The sequence below is a fragment of the Rhinoderma darwinii genome, chromosome 2 (genome assembly GCF_050947455.1).
Source record: "Rhinoderma darwinii isolate aRhiDar2 chromosome 2, aRhiDar2.hap1, whole genome shotgun sequence".
In the NCBI taxonomy this organism is placed as follows: domain Eukaryota; kingdom Metazoa; phylum Chordata; class Amphibia; order Anura; family Rhinodermatidae; genus Rhinoderma; species Rhinoderma darwinii.
This window is the reverse complement of record NC_134688.1, coordinates 161683325-161708518: the sequence shown is the minus strand read 5'-3', so window position 1 is coordinate 161708518 and position 25194 is coordinate 161683325. Positions and strand designations below refer to the sequence as shown.

The 25194-nt window shown below is 36.5% G+C and overlaps 1 protein-coding gene across 10 annotated transcripts in view; it reads right to left on the bottom strand.

Moving 5' to 3' along the window:
• Positions 1-1338: 1338 nt before the first annotated feature.
• MBNL2 (muscleblind like splicing regulator 2) overlaps positions 1339-25194 on the bottom strand; it is a 148157-nt gene continuing 124301 nt past the window's right edge. For 3 of the 10 annotated variants that reach the window (XM_075852396.1, XM_075852397.1, XM_075852398.1), the window contains exons 6-9: positions 21012-21065; positions 20202-20355; positions 11782-11817; positions 1339-4958 (exon numbers count right to left, since the gene is read on the bottom strand). In XM_075852396.1, coding sequence (XP_075708511.1) covers positions 4831-4958; positions 11782-11817; positions 20202-20355; positions 21012-21065 — 372 coding nt within the window. In that variant the 3' untranslated portion in view covers positions 1339-4830. Of the gene's footprint in view, positions 4959-10667; positions 10763-11781; positions 11818-20201; positions 20356-21011; positions 21066-25194 lie in introns of all 10 variants that reach the window. The other 7 variants (XM_075852402.1, XM_075852405.1, XM_075852400.1 and 4 more) reach the window with 6 other exon arrangements.

Genomic DNA, 25194 nt, shown 5'->3' with positions numbered 1-25194 from the left:
TGAGCGCTGCACCCCCTTCAAAACAGGTGATCGGCGGGGGACCAGGGAGTCTGACCCCGACCGATCAGCTATTGATGGCCTATCCTGAGAATAGGCCATCAATTTTTAGGGACAAGCCCCGCTCAGCCGTGGGGAAAACCCCTTTAAGTATGTTTCTTTTACACCTATATTGGAAAATGAATTTCTTACTCAATATGTAAAAATAGAGGATAGCAGTTTTTGGGTGAAATAGGGTATTATTCAATCATCACATTTATTTATCAACGGTGTAATTAAAACCTATATATTGTATATCTTTTATTTTTTTATGGTTGTATCATGTTAATGAAAATAAAATAATGAACAAAAAGTTAAGGAATCCTTCATTTTCTTCATCCTTCAGTAGACAAACTGCCTTGTTAGACTAACATGCTCTATATTGGATTTAGAAGACCCCAAGACATTTCAATTAATGATGGAAGCTCTGCAAGGTGGTACCATTGGGTGGGGACTGTGACTTTGCTGGTGGGGGAAATTCATTATGAGTTTGCACTACTGAAGTAGACTTTCTCACCATGGCTGCGTCATGGTATTTTCTAATGGATGGTATTTGGAATGATCATGACTAAAATATTTAAGATCAAGGTGTACGTCTAAAACAGTTTAGCATGTTTCAGGTGTTTTCTCTGTTGAGTAATTTCTTAAATGGTACTTAAGTCCCACACCACAATCCAATCACAGTGTGTGAAGGCATCCATTTGTTGTTCTTCATGGCTTACTGCATATCAACAGTTCGAAAAGGGACAGGACTGTTTTGCCTTGGTTAGCTGGTTGCAGCATAAACCTTTCCATGCTGCTCTGACATTAATTGGAGAGTAGGTACGATAAGCCTCCTCCTCACGGACATTCCAGCTGACAATGAAGTGGACCAGGAGGTGAAAGACCAATTTTCCCCTTAATTTCTAGGTTTAGTGTTTCTTGAAAAGTAAGTCTCTGCACATATGGTTTTTAAAGTTTGTTGGCAATGAAAAAATTATAACAGGGCTGGGATAAAATCACAAATTATTTTATTATGTTATTATACTTACCCAATATAGTTTTTTTTGGGTTGATATGGCCTTATAAAAAACAAGATTATAAACCGGTGACTCTAAAGGTACAGTTTATTTCTTCAAAAATGTAGAACATATAGGCCATAAACAGTGCTATAGTAGTAAAGGGAACAGTTTAACACACTGTTAATTTCTTACTTTGACATTTTCGTATTTTCAAAATTTTTAGGCTGAACAGTGCAAATCTCAAAAATGTAACTACAATATGGTTGTAATCTCCATACTGGAAAAATATGAACAAGAATAATTCCTGCACCAAAATAATTTATTAAACTTTGCAATATTTTACATCCCCATACAAAGAGAAGACCTTGAATTAGGACAGTGCAGATGCAAAATGTTGGCTTTTCTTCTTAACTTGCTTATGTAACAACCTCATAATAAAGCATCAGTCATAGGGGATTTTGGTGCTGGTCTCGGTTTCATGTCATATAAAATAGAAACGCTTTGTCTTCAACAATCCTTAAACATCAATCCTTAAGCTTCTGTGGTGGGGTGAATGACTTAAAAGCATCCGTGCTATATGAACCAATAGAGATAATAACAGGCAATTCTATTGCTTAGAAATGTAATATAAGCATCTACCTTATTGACTGGATTACAATCAGGTGGCAGTTGGTTTCTACACTGGGGAATACTTAAAGGGGGTGTATGACATTGGAAAAATATGTCTGCCTCTGTCCATAAACAGCAGTTCTCATATATAGGTGTCTTGTATTGCGGCTCAACCCGATTCACTTGAATAGGACCAAGCAGCAAAACCACACACAACCCATGTACAAGAGGACAGCTGTTCCCGGATGAATGCAGAAGTGTTTTTCACATCTCATGCAAACCCCTTTAAGCAAATGTAGGGTAACTGTACAAGAAGTGGGTTATAACTGTGAGCTTTTTATTACATATTTATCTTGATTTTAAATGTTACTAATAGCTATTAAAAATAGTGGCAGATAGAATCACTGTTTTATAAGTTATGGCACATTTTTATTGCAGTTTCCTGTGCACCACAAATATTCTTATGAGGGAATATGTACAAAATCTAGTGCAAAGAAAGTTTTCTTCTGCAACCAAGAGACAGTTGATTTTAAAGAGCTCCAGAAAAATGCTAACTAGAATCTTATTGACTAGAAATGTAAAAGCACTGATTTTCTTTGCACTAGTTTGTCATGAATCTAAAAACAAGCATTGTTTTTATTGTCCTGAAATTAATAAGGGACATTCACACTCAAATCCTTATGTTTTTGAGTGCATTTATATCACTTGTCCAATCTGTACTCCATTGAAAAATGTAAGCAAAGCATGTCTCGCCAATAACATAGGATTTACCTTACATTGAAGTGTATAGAGTGGGGATTGGACAACAGGAAAATACTTAAAATAAATTCTAGTGTAAACGCACCCTAAAATTGCTACCGTCCATATAGCTTGCTGTACTTTAACAGAAGCATTACATACCTTATGCTTTGTTTAAGAGGCTACTTTAATTAGAGGACATTACAAAACCAAAAATACAAAAACACAAGTAAGTCATCCAAAAGTAAATTTTCTTTAAAAAATAATAAAATATAGGTATAAGTAAAAATTTAAACACAGGCCAGCCATTTTACATCCTTACAATTTTAGGCCCCACTTGTAAGTTGTAGAGAACAGATGCACTGTATAAGGATGAGTTGGATGCCGTAACCTATAAGTGGTTAGTGAAGAAAATATTTTGAGTGAAAGATTCACATCATAACTACAAATATTTAGTTTGAATTTGTTACATTTAAAGCAATTTCCATTATCAGACTGATTTGGTACGTATACAAGCTATATTGGTCACTGCGGGGCCTATTATGAATCGCATACGTATATGGTTAAATGGCTGAAATGATAAAAAAATATGGCTGGTCACTGATCCAGAAATGAATAATAATAAAAATATCTGTATAGATTAGAGCATAAATTGTATAGATCACCTTTGCCTTTGAAGACAAAGTGATATAAGCAATATTAAAATACTCTCTTTCAAGTGGATTTTGATTTAGTTCTGCGGAGTAATCAGACTTGATTCTTCGATATAAGAGCAGATATCAAACATTGTACATATATTACTAAATAAAAAATAAAATAAAAATAAAGGCAGAATCTTTTCCTGATTACCGATTATAGAATTACAGCGCCTTCTTTTAGAAAAGGCTGCCCACATTAAAAATAGCTTACATTCAACTCTTGAAATTTTCTTAAAATACTGCAATCACTAATATTGTCTTTTTACAAGAGAAAAAAAATAACATATTTCTAACACTTAAGTATACTATTCATGTATAACAGCTCTTCTGTTTTCATATCCATAATTGAGCAACAACATACTTTGTGTGACAAATGTGCAACACAGAAACATGAAGTATTTGGTACAATAGTGCTTAAAATAAACTTTAACTAAATTACATATTAATTGTACAGACATTACCATGTAAATCAACAGCCTACTGTAAGAGTAAACATCAAAAATCTGCTTTATCCATAGGTTTTTTTTGTCTTCAATATTTCTCATATAAGCAACAACTCTTCATAACTCTTCAGACATAAAATATGTTTTAGACACAATATTCTTTAATCTTGTGCTGTAATCCCGTTACAACTCTCTAAATCCAATTATAAAATTGTATAACACTATAGACCCTGCAGTTAACCATTTTCCTAAGAATTTTTCCTACTGCCCGCTGTTGTCGCATGATTCGTCATTGAAGGCCTGTAATGCATTGCTCTGCAGTGTTTTGCAGGCCCTTCGAGCACTGAACAGGGTCGAAATAAAACTCTTACTACATTTAAAAAATGTAATATGTTCTATAGATTAGAGTCACCTTTATGTTGTGACTGACTGATATATATATATTTATATATATTTATATATATATACTTTTGTACATTCGATTATCTAAGAAAACTCCTCCTCTAAATGCCTTGTCAACCTGTAATAACCTAGTACCCAATCTGCTATATTTGTTATCCTTGCTCTTGTTGGTAACTGGGAGGTTGGCAGCAGTCCTATACTTTTTGCGTTTGTAGTACTGTGGTGAAATTTAGGCACTTCTGCAAAGTCTTGGTTAAAAAACATTGTACGCTCACAACTAAAATAAAGGTATTCAAGACTTTCTTTTGTATGACAGTCATACTGTGCAAATGATCACTTTTTTTGTCCTTTTTGCTTTTTTTTAAATTCACATCTATTCCAACAAGAGTGTTTTTATTTCTCTTTTGTACACTGGGTGTGAGACAGGTTTTGTATGCTTTAAATTTGTGCTTTAAAATAAGCCTTTGTTTCCACATTTGAGAGAGTGTTTTATGTTCTTGGTCTTCTCTACAAAGGGGAAGTTTATAAAGCCCTATATTAATGGCTATAATAATCTCTAATATATTACTCATATTCACAATCTAATATAGTATATTAGCCATCGGAACACAAAAATATTGGTAAATTTTAAACGTTTTGCCGTATTTAAAAATTTACTATAGGACAGGGGGCCATTGGTATTGGATGTGATAGGAGATAAGACTGTATTATCAAGTGGGAGCCAGGTATACAAAATATTAAAAAGTAAACTTTACCCACTAACATCACAGCTGGTATCAGGTAGTTAACTATTTTATGTTGGAATATATTACGCATACCATATATATTATCAATTTAGAATATAGCAGCACTAGCTTTCTAAGAGTTTGTAGTTTGTCCATAAAGAGAACAAGATTCTGTTGTTTAGCATGCAGTTTGTGGCAACTCTATAGAGGAGGAGACTGGATAGTATGTACAATATGAATGCTTTGCTATCTTCTGTGAATCTTCTTGATGCTCTACTCCACTCTTGGTAATTATTTCAGTATGATCTGGTAAAAGGAAAATATGTGGTAGGTTAGTTCCGAAATCAGATTTTGGATAGGAAAAAATAAATAAATAAATAAATACATATATATATATATATATATATATATATATATATATATATATATATATATATATATATATAATTTATTCTACAATTTGACATTTCTCTCATCTTCTAAAAAGTAATCATGTGAGGTTGCAAATTTTCATTTTTATAGAATTATTCGACCCTCGATGCAGAATTCTAGGTACATTTACTTTTAAAGGGAACCTGTCGTTAACATTATGCTGCCCTCATTGATTTCAGTGGTATGTCACTTATTTGCTTAAGTTAAGTCGTTGCCCGCTTTCCATGAGATCCGCCCCACTTTCTGCTGATTGACAGATATCTCCTTTTTACTGTGCATAGGGAGAAATCTGTCAATCAGTGGAGAGTTGGCAGTGATAGCGCAAAGTGGGTAAAGCTAGCAGCAGCTCATGACTAAGCTGGATTCATCTCTGGCAGGGCTAGCCTGGCTCTGCAGGTAACCTCTCATAAACAGTTTAACTTAGGAAAATGAGTGACCAATGAAATCAGTATGTCTGTCACTACATTATGCTGCCCTCAGTGAGAGAAGTATAATGTCAATGACAGGTTTCCTTTAAGGAAACAAAAGACAAAGTCACAGACAATGGAAATTTTAGATTTGTATGTTTTACAGCTTTTTGGAAACATTCAATCAGCCTTCAAGACAGTGATAACAGAATATTTGCCAGTGTAATGCCAAGGTGTTCACTAGAAACCAGTCTTGTAAACACTGGTAATGGGATCCTGGTCTAACAACAATTAGGATAGGTTAGGCTTCGTCCACATCTGCGTCGGGACTCTGTTCATGGGTTCCGTCTGAGCTTTCCATCAGGGGACCCCATGAACGGAATCCAAACGGAAACCATTGATTTTAAAGGTGACGGATTCGGTGCAAATGGTTTCCGCTTGTCACCGTTGTGTAAGGGTTCCGTCGTTTTGACGGAATGAATAGCGCAGTCGACTACGGTATTGAATCCGTCAAAATGATCAGTTTGGATTCCGTTCATGGGTTCCCCTGACAGAAAGCTCAGACAGAACCCATGAACAGAGTCCCGACGCAGATGTGAACGATGCCTCACTGGTGAATTGATAAGCTGAATTTGTTTATATAGTTTTGCTCAACAAACTGGTAGGTGATCTTTTAGATAATGGAAAACATATGAAGATTTCCAATGAAGTCTTGAAGCTAGATTGACTATTTAACATGAGAATAAATACATATTTATATACTTAAAAGTAACAAAATAATGTAATACAAAACAATACTAAAGTATTTACCTATATATTCTAACAATTTACCAATATATTTCAAAACAGTGTCAATAATATTCAAATGAAGTCTATCTCAATACAAATTACAGGATTGCTTAGAGATAGATGAACACTAGATTGAGTAAGCAAAAATAACTTTTCACAAAACACTTTTTCAGTGTTTGCCAGAGATTTTTGTCTTTAAGTGCCTGTGTAACCCCCTTTATAATCAGTAACTATACTTTTTTGGGGGCCCATTGAACAGAATGTAAAAGGCAGGGATGAAATTTGCCCAGAAAAGTGTCTAAAATGTTCATTTGCAATGAGTTGAACTAAAATGAACATAAAGTCTAGGTGCTCTCAGATATGCTTTAAGCTGGCCATAAATATTAGATTTCAATCAAACCCATCGATTTTGCGGGATCGGCAGACTATATGATGTCTATGGGAGACCCCAACAGCGAATGTCTTGTGAAAGCAATGGGCATGTTGGATTTAATTTGTTCCTGCAGCAGATAAATCGCCTTCCAAAGGGGTCTGGCATCAAATGATTCCTCTATCCGAATTGAAAAAAAAACATGCATCCTCAGCTGAGCATGTATGTCTATGGTGTGGTTGGTATGAATAGCTGTCAGCCAAATGCTCGTTCGTCCGACATATATCACACGTTATCACGGTATTGCTCTAGATGTTAAAGAAGGCAATACCCGGAGAATAACCCTCATTATATAATGTGCTGTAATTCATAAACACTGAGAAGGATAGGCAGTGAATAAAGGGTGAGTTGCGCGACAGGTCTAGTAGGAGGAAAGGCCTTATCTCATGTAATCATACAATAAAGATTGCAGTCATGGCTTACTAATATTTATAGATCTATGAAGTACAATGCTAGAAGATTATAGTGCTACTACTGAACAATAATATGGTACTCCGATTTACATCTTATATTCATTCCCCCCATGAGAAACAATACATAGTAAAAAAAATAGAGAAATTATAATCCTCTGATGATATATTTCTCACCCAGTAAGGAATGCAAGCACAGAAATTAAACAGCTGAATGCCTTTAAGACAAAGGGGGTTGAAAGCACATATAAAGCAGAGGCTTTTTAGCAAGTATTGAAAATGAATTATGTTTTCATTGAGACATGTATGTGATATTTATAAATTATACTATGTGTAGCTATTCATATATTGTCATAGACATAAGTATGGGCTAACAGTAGAAACGTAATGTAAATGTACTTAGCATTGCTTAAAAACTCCATCAAACTGCATTGACTTCTGAAGAACTGCAACCTTTTTTTTATGGCCTTGGCTGTACTAAAAAATTCTTTTTAGTGTTCAAAGTGCTCAATTTCTTAGGCTGTATAGCAGTTCCTAACGTTTGAGGTACTGGGTTATATAAATTGAAGCTCCAGTCATCAACTGTAGCTTCCATTTTAAATTTTACTTATCGTCTACTTTATTTGTGTTACATCATGTCATTTTTGGCAGTAACATCATGAACTGTGTGATCAAAATTCTGCTGACTTCCTGTTGGCTCTCAGGCTGTAAGAACTTCCAGGTCCCTGCAGCCCCCTGGTGTGAGAAATGAACTGTACAGCAGACACTCAACAGTTTTTTTAATAGCAGTGACAATAATTTGTGCTGCATAAACGATACGATCAGCCGTTGAACAAATGTTTGCTCATTCATCGGCTGATCGTTGCCCTGTTTACAATGATCGGGAATTATCAGGCAATAAACGATCGTTTGCCCGATAATTTAGTGTATGTGTATGGTATAGGGAAATTAGATAGTGAGCCACACTAAAAACTCTTTTACACGTGACAATGATCAGACAAACAAGCGTTTATATGAACGGTCATTGCCTTGTGTAAACAGGACAATGATCAGCCGATGAACGGGCAAATGCTTGTTCATGGACTGATCTGCTCATTTATGCAGTAATAAATATTATCCTTGTCGGCAGCAGATCTCCCTATTTCCAAGATGTGCTGCCGACATGATGGAAATGTATGACGATGAACAATCGTAGAAACTATTGTTCGTCCCCACACATTACTGATCATAGCTCTTTGTGAAAGGAACAAACGAGCACCTAACCGCGAGCTGTCTCATTGAACAAGCTTGAAATGTCTGAGTCTTATTTGACAGTCTGGTTGATAGGGATATACTGTTTAGTTTTTTCAGAGGGGTTATCAGTCAGCACTTTCCTAGCAACCAATGTAGTTCAAACTAATCTGGTCATCATCTCAAGGTGGAATTGCTGAAATTGAGTAGGTTTTAGAAAGCTTGGTAAGACTAAATTTTTGTCTATCCCTTACTGCCACATTTACTAGATTTTGTAAAATTACATTTAGCAAGAAAATACTCTTTATAACATCTTAATCATTAGGCCAGGCTACTCATAGCAATTGCTTATGGATCACATTATTTCAGATTTTGTTTCTCAATGCCAGAAGCACGGCATATTACTGTAGAGATCCCTGATCAATTAGGCTTTTCTTTGCCCAATCTCCTGTAGAACACTGTTCTACAGTTCAACTTTTCTGTAAATTCTCGACTAATATATTTGTAGAGATACAATTTATTAATAATGCAATTGATCAACAATGCATTTTTCCTAATTCACTAACAGGAAGTTGCAATTATTAGGCTTCTTTCACACTACCGTTAGTATACGTTTAACTCTTCCGTCAGAGGAAGAGAGGATCAAAAGGTTAAACAGAAAGACTCTGACGGAAGATAGGTAAATGTATATTAATGGTAGTGTGAACTTAGCCTTTTCTGCCATGTTACAGATACAGTGAAGCTGCAGTGGGTCACCGGTCACTGTTTCTATAAGCTTGCTAACTCACATTACACTTCCTCTCCACGCTCACACTGCATAGAGACTGCCTGATTTAATTAGTGCTGATGCTGCTGTGATCACAGGAAATTATTAACTTGCATGTTTTTGTGAGATATTCAAGTTATTTTATCTGTATCTCTATCACTGTCTCAGAAAGGAGGAAGTAAAGAGCTGTGGTAAGTCGCCTACAACTCTGCCCCATGAATGGATACTGCAAGTGAATGAAGCTAATAAATAGTGTTAAAATTATTTTTATTCTTCATTAGAAATTGAATTTACACACTGTGATGCATATCTTAAAAGGTTTTTAAGTGAATTACTTTAGGTACGTTTTTGTTCTGGAAGAGTGAGTCTGAAGCATGATGCTGTAGTGTTTTGTCTTATTTTTATACTTTACACTGCAGTAAGATGTTATGAGATCATTAATGTGTAAAGTGTCATAAAACTGAACCTGTAGTACTGTTTTAAACTGTTTGAATTGATAGCCTTGGCCATAAACCTGCATATGTGTGCCTTATGGGAAAAATTATGCTGTTGTCTATGCAGTGGTCTCATGGAAGGAAAATTAGCGGACAGCAATGAAGGATAAATATTTATATCTAAAAGGTTAATAGTTAAAGGAAAATATTTATTTCAAGGCAAATATTGCATTAGATGTGTCATAAAATATGTAGATACAGGCCAACACTCAAAAACAATGTTTCTTCTAAAGGAGCAATGCAGAACCTGTGCACTTTGCTTTTGTGAACAACCATATGAATACTTCTAAAGTTTATTAAATCACATATACTGTATGAATTTATAGAGATAGAATACTCTTGGCAGTGTCACAGCATTTATTCTGCAGGAGCCTGAGGACTAGAAATTACAGAAATGATCATATGTGACCAAATAATATATGATCCGAGACAGTAATTCAGAGATCAGGACAATACTCTTTTAGTGGCCCTGCAACAAGAACTAACACAGAAGACAAATAAAAAAAAACTAAGGTGCCAGGTGGCAAATTTCTGGCTGTACTGGCTACCTGGCTCTTAGGTACCATGGACCTAGAGAATTTAACATTCACACCTGATCTAGGGCCTCCTGGCACAGGTTTCATTACTACTGTATGTCTTGTTCAGTCTCCTAGGCGGATCATAAGAAATATTGTGATACTGATGTTTACTACTGTTTTAAGGTCTAAAATGACAAACTATTATAATGCGGTAGACACTTTTTTCTTTTTTTTAAACGTAGGATGATGTAGCTGGAGATAAGGGTACATGGATTATAATGTCCCCTTAGTAAGACTGTCAACAATTGCAAAACATTCAAGGAAACATAAAACAGAAAGACCAATACTTGCAAAAATGTTAACTCTGAATAAGTGCAAACTGCTCATGAACACATTGGAAAAAAAATAAAAAAAATTAACAAAAAAAAAATTTGATGGGTAAACATTTATAAAAAAAATTCTTCAGAGAATTTTTTTTAACATATTAGCACTCATTTAGAGTTTGGGATTTGTGAAAGAAAGCTTTAAAAGGAGCAAACCTGATTGGCTGTGGCTGTTGCGGCGAAGGGGACACTTGTTGCAGGAGTTGTTGCTGCAGAGACAGTGGCGGACGTAGCGCTGTGCATCATGGGTACTTTCAGGAGGGGAACCATGGAAGCAATGAACAGGAGGGTGTAGCATTATGGTAATAGAAGTGGTTTGGCATGGTGAATATCACATAGCAGCAAGCCATCATGGGTTAAACCAGCAGATGGCATGCAATCACAATGCAAAGCAAGGAAGCGTGGGAGAGAAATAAAAGAGGGAAAATAAGCTTATTACAGGTACAATTAAAGGAAGTTTGTAAAAAATATATAATCAGTGATTCCCAGAAAAAGATTAAAACTCTATATGTTAACCTAGATTAACCACGCTTTAGAAAACAATTTCCAATTTACAGTATGTATTTGTGTGTGCAGTTTTCTTGTGATGTGATTAGGATAATTGCATTTGATAAAAGCTTTAGGTTCATGAACTAACCTCCTAATCTATATTATAAAAGCACTGCCACAATACAGAAGAACAAAGCTATGTAATGCTAGAGCATCACTGGGGTCTTGCAGAGTTGTATATACGTCAATAGATGACTGCACAGCATTGTCTTTTCCGGTGTTTGAACTATTACAAGAATGTGTTTGACACTTGGATTTATTAGGTAACCTATTAAATCCACTCACCCGCTATGGTCATTGTACTGCTTGCTATTAGTATGTGAACTCATTATTATACTGTTATAATAGTTACATAGCATGGTTTTCTGGGAAACGCTGATGAAATATTCTAAACATAGCAAAAAGGAGAAAAAAAGCACAACACTATGACACGTTAAGACACAGGTGATACTACTTCCAATTTCATTAAACGTAACAGACATCATAAACAAAATAAAAAAGCAAATTTTTTTCTTAACACAATATGCGAGAGGTAAAATTATAAAGCCACAGAGCAATAGAAGACATATGACATAATATAGGTGATTATTAAAGACTAAATATTCTAAGCATTGAATACTACAGTAACAAATAGTAGCTGGATACTTTCTATAACATTTTAGAAAACATTGAGAACCACAGAAGATAAACTTGAGTAGCAAAAAAGTAGATAGAAACCTACCAATACTGGTAGCTGGTGTCATGCAGAAAACTGACCCTGCACGGCATGCAACGAGAGGTGGAAAAATAAATAAAGGGAAAGAAACAGGTTAGGAACACAGAGTTAACATTTGGAGTGAAATTCAGGCACAGCTCTAAATCAGTAGCAGTTAGTGCAAACATCATTGACTGAGGCCATTCATGGTATCACTCCTTACATCATGTTACTGCCAGAGTGATATTATCATCCAATCATTTTCATCTATTTTCTAGTACTGTAAATGTCTACAACTTTGAATACACTGCTTTATCTTGCTGACAGTGTTTTTTCTTACTAAGCTCCCTGCTAAACCCAAGTTTTTTGTTTTTAGAGTGCCCTACTGTATAGTCCCTTCCATGCAACTATATAGTACCTTAAAAGGGTTATTCAGGATGTGATTTTTTTTAAATTAGGGGCTGGAATAAATAAACCAAAAAAGCAATACCTACGTATCCTGCGCTGTTGCTCCGGCGGCACTCCCGATAGTTCTTTACATGCCCATAGCATGTAACCACTGTAGCCAATCAGAGGGCTCAGCGAGTCTCACAGGTGAAGAATTGTATTTCTGGCAGAATGCCAGAAATACAACATATGGCGCTGAGCTCCATTGAGCCCTCTGATTGGCTGCAGCGGTCACATGCTATGTGAATGTAAACAACCACAGGGAGTGCCGCCGGAGCGTCAGCGCTGGATCGCTGATTGCTTTTTTGGTTTATATATTTCACTTCCAGTCCCTAATATAAAAAAAAAATCACATCCCAGGTAACCTTTTTAAGTAAGGCTCTATTCACACAGCATTTTTTTTCTACGTTACTTTGTCCCATTGTTTTTACAGAAAACATAAATAAACCTTTCTGTTTCTATTAATTTCAACGGGATTAAGTTGGCTACCACTCCGTTGGGGGCCAGGAATACTCTAGGTTCAGAGGAGCAACAGATCCTAATAGAGGGCATGTGTTGCAGAAATATCTTTTTCATTTCCCCCGGGTAAAAATGGATCTGTTAAAAACTAGAAGTGTAATGCGAACATGTAAAGTGTGAACATAGCCCAAGAAAACATATACCTTTATGAAAAATCAATAATATAAAAGTAAAAGCAATATATTTTGCCAATTACACAGATAAAGATTCTTTTGTTATAATAAGATACGTAAGGTTCAGTTTAGAAGCTCCATTTTGCTATTCCATTAGTATGCTAATTGCCCAACTGTACAAATGATGTACAGATGTGATGTGAATGATTCCTTTCTGACACTGTCCATCATTGGGAGGCTAGTCATTGCTATGTTTTAGGTTCTATTCGAGAACCTGAATAGAAAAGCCATAAAAACATATGGGAACATCGACGGACCATATTAAGGTCAATGGGGTACATCAGTATCCATTTAGATCCATTGGATGCTTGTGTGAATAATGGCTTATACTGAAAAAAAAAGACTCTTGTTTTAACAAAGCTATCACCACAATTGGGCTTGTATTATAACACAAAGATTTATCCTGCAAGAATAATTTAAAGGGGTTGTCCGAGATTTAATGACTTTGTGTTAATGCTTGTAATTTCTAAATGTAAATACATTTGTAATATACTTACATTTTCCAAAGTGGCCCTGTTTCCAAATCCTGCCGTGGGGAACTTGACGGGTGACGTCACTCTCTGCTCTGGTCGCTTTGTTGATCTTGAATTATTTTCCGGGTATACGACACGTCACTTGTGGGGTGGTGTATATCGGCTTGTTCTGTTGTAATGCGCATGCGCGGCCCCTGCTGTTATCTCGAGAACAGCAGGGACCGCGAGAACAGCAGTGACAGCGCATGAGCGTTACGGGCTGTGAAGCAGAACAAGGCGATATACACCACGTCACAAGTGACGTGTCGTATACCCGGCAAAGAATTCAAGATCAACAAAGCGGCCAAGGCCAGTGCAGAGAGTGACGTCACCCGTCAAGTTCCCCACGGCAGGATCTGGAACGGGGCCACTGTGGAAAACGTAAGTTTATTACAAATGTATTTACATTTATAAATTACAAGCATTAACACAAAGTCATTAAATCTCGGACAACCCCTTTAACTATCATAGCAATTGAGTTTCTGGCCATTTTTAGAGGTAGAATTTTTTTGCAAATAGTATTGAAATTGCATGCAAATTCTCAGCCTGTACAGTCACCCATGAATGAGCAAGGTCACAATTTCTTTGTAGAGTTCCTTCCTTTATTTTTATGTATTTTTTTTACGAAGGCATCCATATCGCTTGATAGGATAGTAAACTGCAGTAATGAGTGTGGTGAAAGGACACATATTTGCATTGTAATTATTTTTAACTATAAATCATATTTTTCCGTTTCAAGGACTTGTAATTTAGCTGTTGCCCACATTGTTTGAAGAAGCATGCCCTGTATAGGTGAAAGAAGTAGGCAGTAAGTGCATGAACAAGACTACCAGTCTAATAGTGCTGGTGTATGTATGGATAATATCCTATAAATATGTACTTTCAGGATACTGTTCATCATTTAAGGTTTGTTGAGGAAACTGATGAATGGCTTCAAAGTGAAGGGCAGCAAAATATACCGCGTTCACAGAGGAGCTGATAAGACATTCTTAAAATAAACAGCTGCAAGGGGAACAAATTCCAGCTAGCTAAAACAGTGTGGCATAGCAAATCAGTCCCAGAACATTCATACAGGGACCTGAACAAGTTGAATTATGCATGTCAGTTATGTGTAAGAGATCAAGAAAAGCAAATTCCTACTTCTTATGGAAAAAAGGACTGTCAGTTTGGTGGCTTTTCATATTGGTTTGGAAAGGCGCAGATTATTAGGTGATATTTTACAAATGGAGCTGAATTTTATAAACTAGAGCTTAGTATCTAGAAAGCTGTGATTAAAGTATAGCAAAGCGGTGAATAAAGTATTTTGCCAACCAAGGATCTGACAAAACAAAAAAAGACAGGTTCTAAATGATAAAGATATTTAAAAGTCTTCCAAACCAAATTAATGGAACACTCCGGTGAATTTTATTTTTATCATGGCTCCTATTTGGAAATTACACTTGGTAAAAGGTAGGGCAGGTCATCCTCTTACTGGGCGCATTGTTGACGAACTGTATGCCCCATTCCTATGAGCATCTCATAGGAATGCATAGTGAAAGAGACTTCCGGTCCCCACAGCCGACTCTGTAGGAATCATGCAGTCACATTGTGGTCACGTGACATAACGGTGGCCCGGGATTGAAGCGGCAACACAGTGCCCGCTAAGAGTATGACCTGCCCTATCTTTTACCAAGTATACTTTAAAAACTGGGGCCACAATAGAAAAATTCACTGGAGTGTTCCTTTAAGGAAATAGAAAAAAAGGCAGCTTTAGCAAAAGAAAAAAATGATTCTGCATATCAGATGTTTTCCCTTTGACCTATCTGCACTTCTACAATAATTGGGTAATTTAGAGCTCATAGAGTCCCTATGAGACTGTATTACGAGGTTATGGGCATTCCGTGTGCTCTCATATTGCAACATATTCTCCTCTACAACATTCAATGGTGTACGTTAATTTTTTTTTTTACAGTTTATGTATGTATCTGATAGAAAAACTCTGTGCCTCTCTATAAAATTGGAGGCTCACAAGGTACAGTATGGGCCCATATAAAGCTACTGGCGCTGTATTATTATTTTGCGCAACACAGATCCATAATACAGCAGGCTTTCCTGTGAGTTTGTCACAGCAAGTACGTCCATGAAACAAAATTACAACATGCGACATGCAAAATGTCCAATAAAACTCCATTGTTGTAGCTTACGCGGTCGCCCTGAGACTTGTCAATGCAAATCGCTCACATAGAAACTACTAATGTAAAACAACTGCATGTGCTGTGGCAAAAGTCTGCCACATAGCCTTAACCCAAGGAAAGCATATTTTATAAGCCTATAGTAATTGCAGCATGTTTTGCTTGTATAAGTATTGATACAGAGGGGAAAAGGATCATTGCTCCCTACCAGAAAATACCTCATCAGCTATATAATGAAGGGAGGAACAAAGCTTAGGAATATAATGTACATTTTCTCTTCAACTAAGGTGAAAATATCCTTTGAATACAATTTTTGATCTAGTAAAATTGGGTTTGCATTTTGTCTCATCTCATTATTTTCTAAATGCTCTGGTACAACTAAATGTCTAACTAAACGATAATTATTAAAGCTAAAATGTACTTCTGTATTTTACAGAATATCACAAACGAGGGTATATTATTTGGTCCCTCCACTTATGTGAAACTAAACATTGCGTTATTAAAATTATTTGTGTTAGACTGTACTGCTAAAGGAAAACTACAAGATCTATGTAAAAGCCTCTTAAAGAGGATCTGTCAGTAGTTTTTTTTAATTCCCTACCTACTAACTAATCTAATAGGCGCTATGATGCTAATAGCTACAGTGTATTTTTTTTTTCAAAAACGTTTATTATTTGCAACGTTATGAGCATTTTTATACATATGCTCATTTGGCTATACTTGCCAAATGAGTGGTGACTCTTTCTTTTCACTCTTGATGGTGTAATGTTTTCTGTATGATGCTGTCCGGTCCTCTACCCTGCCCAGCGTGATCTCAGCTTCAATCGAGATGGTCTTCCTGGGTTGAAGCTGAGAACACGCTGGGCTGTGAAGAGGAGAACTGTATGCTGATTGGACAGCGTCATACAGAAAACATTACACCACCCATAGTGAAAAGAACGAGTAACATCCCATTTGGCAAGTTTAGCCAAATGACCATATTTAGAAAAATGCAAATAACTTTGCAAGTAATAAACGTTTTTTTGTTTTTTTTAATTACATTGTAGTTATCAGCATCATAGCACCTATTAGATTAGATAGAAGATAGGGAATTATTCAACTATGTACAGATTCTCTTTAAATTGGTTTTCCCACCAGAGACGTTTATGACATATCCACAGGATATGTCATAAATGTCAGATAGATGCGGGTCCCACTTCTAGGACACTTCTATTTGTAGAACAGAGCCCCCTAAACCCCATTCTAGCTTTGTCTGTTCTCGCTGCCTCCCAGCCACTTCCTAGTTATATGGTCGGGAGTTATGAAAACAGCATAGCTTAGTGACCTACGCTGTTTCTGTAACTCCCATAGTAGTGAATGGCAGTTACGGAAGTAGCGTAGCATGCGAGCTACGCTGTTTCCGTAACCACCATTCGGTTCTATAGGACTTCCGAAAACAGCGTACCTCAGCGAGATACACTATTTTCGTAACTCCCGACCACTTAACCTTTTTCATGGTCAGAATTCACCTGCAACACAGAGCAGTAGAACAGGGTTTGGGGGGCTCCGTTCTAGAGATAGGTGCGGGTCCCAGAGGTGGGAACCGCATCTATCTGACATTTATTACATATCCTGTGGATATGTCCCAAATGTCTCTCATGGGAAAACCCCTTTAAGGCCTCATGCACACGAACGTATTTTTTCCCTCCCGTAAATACTGGCGTAAATACGGGTCCGGTGTCACACGTATTCGACCCGTTTTGCACCAGTATTTACAGACCCGTGCCTGTAAATACGGTTCCGGTGTCACCAGTAATCGGCAGCCCCTTCTCTCTATCAGTGCAGGATAGAGAGAAGGGGCAGCCCTTTCCGAGGTAAAAGTAAAAGAAATTCATACTTACCCGGCCGTTGCCTTGGTGACGCGTCCCTCCCTTGACATCCAGCCCGACATCCCTGGATGACGCGGCAGTCCATGTGACCGCTGCAGCATGTGATTGGCCTGTGATTGGCCTGTGATTGGCTGCAGCGGTCACATGGGCTGAAACGTCATCCAGGGATGTCGGGCCGGATGTCGAGAGGGACGCGTCACCAAGGCAACGGCCGGGAGGCCGGACTGGAGGTAGAAGCAGGAAGTTCTCGGTAAGTATGAACGTCTTTTTTTTTTTACAGGTTGCTCTATTTTGTGATCGGAATTCACTGTCCAGGGTGCTGAAAGAGTTACTGCCGATCAATTAACTCTTTCAGAACCCTGGACAGTGACTATTTACTGATGTCGCTTAGCAACGCTGCCGTAATGACGGGTGCACACATGTAGCCACCCGTCATGACGGGAGCTCCATAGACTTCTATGGGCTGCCCGTGCCATTATTACGGCCTGAAATAGGACATGTTATATCTTTTTCAACAGCACGGGCACCTTCTCGTAAGCATACGGGGAGATACCCGTGGCCAATAGAGTCTATGGGCCCGTTATTTCGGGTCGTAATTACGACCCGTAATAACGGGAGTTTGTACGGTTGTGTGCATGAGGCCTAAGTCTGTGGACGACCTGACAGTGAGCAGTTTCTGAGTTTATGTTCTACTGATAACACATTTGACCCTGTGCTCCTGCAGTTCACTTCTAAGCTGTGTTCACATTATGTTTTGAACACTATGTCCGGTGTATGCAATAGGAAAGTTCCTGGCACATATGCCAAACGTATCCAAAGGGCTCTATTGTCCTGTTGCCCTACATCAGGGAAGTACTTTTTTTTTCTTACTGTATCGAATAACATAGTAAACCACTCAGAAGCATCCAATAAAATAAAACATAATGCGTACAGTGGCATACATGTTTTATGATGGAAACTTATGGGTGACATACAGATGTAGCCATCTTTACCTTGACTTTTAACGCATTAAATAAACAATGGCTAGATCCCTTATCTTGACTTTTTCAATGACTTTTCAATGGCTTTTGTTGTGTGATCAGGCTGCAGCAAGTTATCAGAATCAAGTTAAAGATGGCTACATCCATATGTGGATGCCTATACTTTATCTTGATGGATACTTTATCTAGAAGGAACTAAGTTCATCTATTAGTTTTCCAATTACATCTGTTAAGCTGAAACTGTGGCCATCTACACAGATGAGAAAATTTAGTGTAAGAGGTTTGTCAGTTGAGGGTATATTTAAATGTTGCATATCGCATTATTTGCAGCAGTTTTTGCAAAAGCATGGCACAATGCAGCGGTGTTGTGAAACTTGCAGCAAATATGGCCATATGACTGCAATGTGTAAATACATCCTTTAGCTGTTTTGCAATAAAACATTCTATATTTCAGCTATACATGCATGATGGTGAGTATTGTAAACGCCATATTTTATTATAGTGAGTGCACTCAAGCAGAAACTCCATGCATTTATTCAATTTCCATCAAGTTAACATTTGTCCAGTTTGTTCTACTTTAGTGTCTAAAATGTGATATCAGTTTAATCCTGTTTTACAGCAACAGGCAAATATGCTATGTGTGAGACAGACCAATGCTCTCTTCAAACCATGCTCGGCAACTATATTCAGCGTATACATTTAATTAAAAAAAAATGATATATATATATATATATATATATATATATATATATACCGCAGATGTATGCAAATGTATACTTATACAATTGAACACATATACCGCTAAATTTTATTATAAAAAATGATTTAAAGCTTAAAGTGAATGTCCACTCACACTTCTCATGCAGATCTCCAAATTCCTTGCATAAACATTAAGTGATAAAATTCTGTCTGCCTTCAGAAACCACTAGGGGGAGCTTTTTTTATGGAGTCAATCATAAAACAGAATGCAGTAGGCTCCTCATCCTACCCTAGTGGTAGCTGATGACAGACAGAATTTTCTCAATTTAACTGTATGCCCATGCAGAGTATTTTAAGCTATGTATCAGAAAAAATTAGATTCCATGGCTAAAAAGATGGATTAGGAAATTAATTATATTAGGAAATGTTGGACCTAAAAGCAACGTGGTGTTGAAAGGTGAACATTCACGTAGGGTTAGGTTGCTTTGCTGTTGTACTGTAAAGCAGGGATGAAAACCAGCTAAATGGACATTATTTTGGCATACTTCTGGCCCAAAGCATGGAGGTGGGAACGTTACAGTGTACATCTGGATATCTTCGAGATATATACAAACACAGTGTGAACAGAGCCTAAGACATGAATATTAGCTGAAAATGTTATCTCAACAGGAAGTTTATTATGGTTGTTATATCTAACAGAATATTACTAAGTCATTTTGGCAAAATATCTCTGGTGAATAGAGAGAAATAGAGTATGTGGATGGGCTTTGCAATACAGCTGTTATCTGCACACAGTGGCCTAGAAACTGTTAACATCACTGAGGCATGATACATGAGAGCCTCATGCCTCAGCGATTTCCCCAAGTGAGATGACAGACTGCATCATCATGACTACGGAGTTGCCTGTGTACAATTTCTATAGGATAGATATACTTTGACCACAACTTATAAGTATGCCTTGCCAAACAGATTATTGTAAGAGCTTCTGAAGAAATAAATTCATACAAATCATATACATTTTAATAAAATGAAAAGATTTATATTGTATTTTCAGTACTGCAAAGACTATAAAACATACCTGCTGGAAAAAATGCCGTAGGCTGTTGCAAATGTGCATTCGCCAGGGCCTGTTGGTAGTGCAAGACACTAGGATTAAAAAGTGCGCTGGCCCCATTGCTTTTTTCTAGAGCTTGTCTCTTTGGTAAAGAATGAAGGACGCCGTGTGGAAAAGCCTGTTAACAAAGAATTAGATGACACTTGTAGAGGTCAGAAAGTCTATGCAAACCCGGAAACACACATAAACAACTAATTACGTTTTGTGATAAAATTTGAAGTAAAAAAAAATGTAACTAAAATAAAGATGCCTTGCCATGCACCTTAACCCAAACTGAGGCAATGCAGAATGAGTGAGATTTGGTTATTGGTAGCAAAAGCATGATTACCATAACATTAAACCTGTAGTCACAAGATTACAGAAATAATATAATTTACATGAGCATTATAGCATCTGTGCAGATCAGATTCTATTCTTGATTTCAGGTATCAGATATAGACAAATGTATATACTATAAGATAAGATTTTATACATTTCATATAAATTTGTAATTTTGCCAATTTTCTCCACTATTCTAATGAATGGCATAGAACATAGGTTCAGCTTTATCTTGTATACAAGTACTTCAAAATGAAGCCATGTTAGCAGTGTAACAGCAATCTTTATTTGTAACGTATGAAAAAAAATGAAGATGGCTAATTACGACTTTGATCATTTCCATACATTAGCTATATGCATTGGTTGTCTCAGATGATGTTAAAAAAGCAATAAAAAATATTAGTTGCGTCATTGAAAAAAGCTACATGCAAAGCAAAAGGTGAAAGGTCAAAGTACCAGATCTACAGTTGCTTCGAGAGGTCGCTTCATTGCTTTGGCAGTCGACTGCGTCTTTTAATAACAGGCAGCGAGCACATGATGGCAGTGGGCCAATGGGATTCAAGCGAATTAACATACAGGTAAACAGCAAGCAGAGGTGCATCATGGGAACGGCATTGCATTGTGGATAGGTGAGAAGGAAAAAAATATTCTGAATGCAATATACAACATATAAAACACTAGGCATGCACAACAACAAAAATGTTTCTTTAAAGAAATGAATATTACACCTTGAATTAGTACTAAAGCAAAATGCATCTACTGTACCTTAGTTAAAGCAGATAAGAGAGTAAAATACAGATGTTTCAGGTAAATCAAATTAATATAGCATCTCTCAGACTCGAATAAGCATTTGCAAATTAAAGATCAATTCATAGCAAGATTAAATAGCTTCCACCATGGCAGACCAGACGTTAGTTGCTTTTTTTTTTAAATATGTGCTGCCACCTGAACAAAATATTATCATTGTATTTTACTACTCTTAAAAGTATACTGATGCCTAGTAACTTTAAAGCAAATGAAATCGATTATTTTTGTAATAATTTTTTAGTTCTTGTATTGCAAGATGGGTTTAACCATTGTCTATTCCAAACATGATTACGGTTAATATATCATCACACACGTATGTGCTAAAATATATAAACCAGATATTTTACTGCCTCACTTATCAAAGTCTTCAGGCTGCAAATTAACAGTAATAATAATATCCTGCTAAAGCCCTTGATACTGATATTCAGGTAACATCGTAAATGGAAAAAAATATATATTAAAGCAAACAAAACTAAACAATAAAATGGACATAGTGTATCATATGGTAGGGTTTGCATATAGGAGAGCATAGTGGCAAGGAAAAATTTAAAACATATGAAACAATTTACATACAATTGTTTTATTTATGTTACGTTTTCTACCCATTAAAATGGGGTGTCTCATCACAGACAACCCATTTAATATGGAAGCCAACGAGGCTCATTTTTCTGGGGAAGTTGTGGCCAGCCAGACATTTAGTCGTATTACATGGCTTGTTATCGGCTCTCTGTTCTAAGCTCATAGGGGGGGACACCAAGCGGGTGACCCAACACCTTTATGATGCCCATTTGCCCTAGTATGGCTCATGAGCAGAAGTTGTCCTGATGGGACAAATCCTTTCTAGTCAGTGGGGAATAAATGCCACAAAAATGCCACAACTATCAACTAATGCAATTTTATGAGAATGCAGTATGCTTCAAAATTCTGAAAAAAATGCAAATAATTTAAGAAAAAAAAATTCAATTTGTAAAATGGGACTTTGTAATAATTCGGCACAAACAGCCCTGCGTTGACCTGGCTTCCAGTAAGGGACTATGCAATAAAACAAATATTCTAGAATGAAGTGGAATAAAATCACTATTACGTCTGTAGCCCAGAGACTTTTAGAAGTAGCAACTAAACACTGCTTATTAAGATACAGAAATATTGTAGCAACAGTGAGGCACACAACAATAGTAATGCTCATAACAAAAATAAAAAAATTGCAATTGATAGCTGAAACCCGGGAATTTCTTTATCTTTTCTTGAACTGTGTTACAATGATTACAGTAAAAGAAAACAATTGCAATGTACAGTACTTCATATTGTAAATCTTGTTAAACAGAGAAAAATAGCAGATGTCAGTCAAAATCATTTCCAACCTGTTGCAAATCATTTTGATGGATAGATGCTATCAATGCCTGCAGCACATATACTCCTAAACAACAGTTGCACTGCTCATGTGATGATATTAAAATTACATTTTTCTTTAATATTACAAAAAATTGCACCATGTTTGGAACGAGTATAGTCTTTAAATATAATATATATAATTACGGAAATATTACAATTTCTTTTATTAGATTAGAAACAAAACATAGCGGTAAGAACAATAAACTATTTGAGCAGACGTACAGTTATGGCAATTCTCCTCTATTAGGATGGAGAGTCTTACTGTCTGCAAGCGTCACTGTTGCTATAGCATTTACGTTCAAGTTCTTCGCAAACAATAAAGAAGATGAGATTTAGAACTAACCATTAAATAGACAGATAATAGATAACATGGCAAAACTTGATTCATATACTAGATTTTAAGTTTACACAACAAATAGCAGCACAATAGGCGATCTTATACTTTAAATGCCATTTTATGCTAATGTTTGGGAGGGAATAAATTTAACAGGGAACTTGTTGTACTCTAATATTTGACATGCTAAATATTGCTTTTAAATCTACATACAGGTCTTATCTAAGCTCTATAGAAATGTGCCAGCAATACCTCAAGACTGTAATGCAAAATAAACTTTTTACTAACATAGATATATGATACGCAGCCTCAAGAATACATTTTATATGTTTCCTTTAAAACTATAACTAGCATAACATATATTCTATCATCATTACAATGCTAAAACTACATCTGCTCAGCAGAACAGGTAAGTAACAGCAGTTACAGATCTACGTCTATTATGTCACCAATTTCAAATGAAAGCATGCTCATCCGCATAAGAAAGTTTCCTTATTATATGTACCTATTAAAATCCACCCTTCCACTTGTATCTCAATAGTTTTGCCCTCTTTATATTACTGTTTTAATAAGAATATGCACAAGCAATGGGAAGACAGAGTCCTCTTACACGGCCTGACGTGGGCCGTGTAAGCGAGCGCTGATCAACGAGACACCTCGTGTGATCGAGGCTCGTTTGCTCCTTTCACAGGGAGCAATGCATCGGGACGAGTGATCCTTACTACTATTGCTCATCCTCATACATTTCTATCATATCGGCAGCACATCTCCCTGTTTACACAGGGAGATTTGCTGCTAACAATAATATTTCATGTTGCATAAACGATACGATCAGCCGATGAACGAGCATTTGCTCGTTCATCGGCTGATCGTTGAACTGTTTACACTGGGCATTGATTGGGAATGAGCGTTCATATGAACGCTCGTTGCCCGATAAGTGGCCCGGGTAAAAGGGCCTTAGTAGAAGATAAACCCCCATGAATCCCAATAACAGATTTACGTCTGGATACAATTTTTTTGTTATATGGGTATACGTTAGCACGGACTATGTTTGAATCCGTCAAACAAAAAAAATATATAAAAGTACAATTTTCTTCCATCAAATGAACCCCAAATGTATAACAGATCCATCAGAACAGTATGCAGTTGGTATACATTTGTCTTACAATTTTTTTTTTTTTAAGTATACATCTGATGTGGGGCACACAAGAAGTGTGAATAGAGCCTTATTTTGTTATAATCTATCCAAATGCCAGTTCCAATAATTATTCTGACTAACAGCAAAGCATGTTCCTTTTTAGGATTTAGAGCTTATTTGCCATACTTTTTTTTTTAAATTCTTGTGGGCTTAAAATGTTCCATGTTATCCAGAAAATAAATGTTTTCTTTAGCATGACTCAGAAACTGGCAACCGCATCAGTAGAACAGCTTTACTCCTTCGTTGCTATAAGGACATGTGGTTTACTTTAGAGATCAAATCCTTTTCAAGTGTAGGGAAAGAATAATATGGATGTGCGTGAAAATAAGATTATAACACTGACTGCTGTACACCTACAGAATAAGTACAATCACTAGAGACAAATTATCTCACCAGGGTGTACTCTTTGAGGTGCAGGATTACAGGGTACTGTTCAAGGTAATATTAATACTTTATACACCATGAAGGATTAATTGACAGTTAACTCAACACTATCATATTTGTAATGACATAAGGAGTTTATTTTTTCTGTTCTTGTGTATGCATATTTATAACCGTTTTACGGTTGACATACATGCAAGAAGTAATGCAAAATTGGGCACTAGTTGCATTAGGGCCTGTTCACATAAAATTTTTGCCCTACTAAACGTGTCCACAGGGTTCAGTCTGTCTGTAAGCACTATTAGAAGCAGAAACAAAGTAAGTGAAAGTAAGTCAAAACCATAGAGGAGAATCGCTCCAATTGACAACCATAAAAAAACCATGAACAAAGGGTGTCCCCAATGAACTGGACAAGAAAAATATTTTACAGTGAGTACTCAAAAAATGATTTTGGCCTTCGTCGGGCTGGTATACGTCGGTATACCTGTTATTTGAATGATGGAATAACATAGTATACTATGTTACTC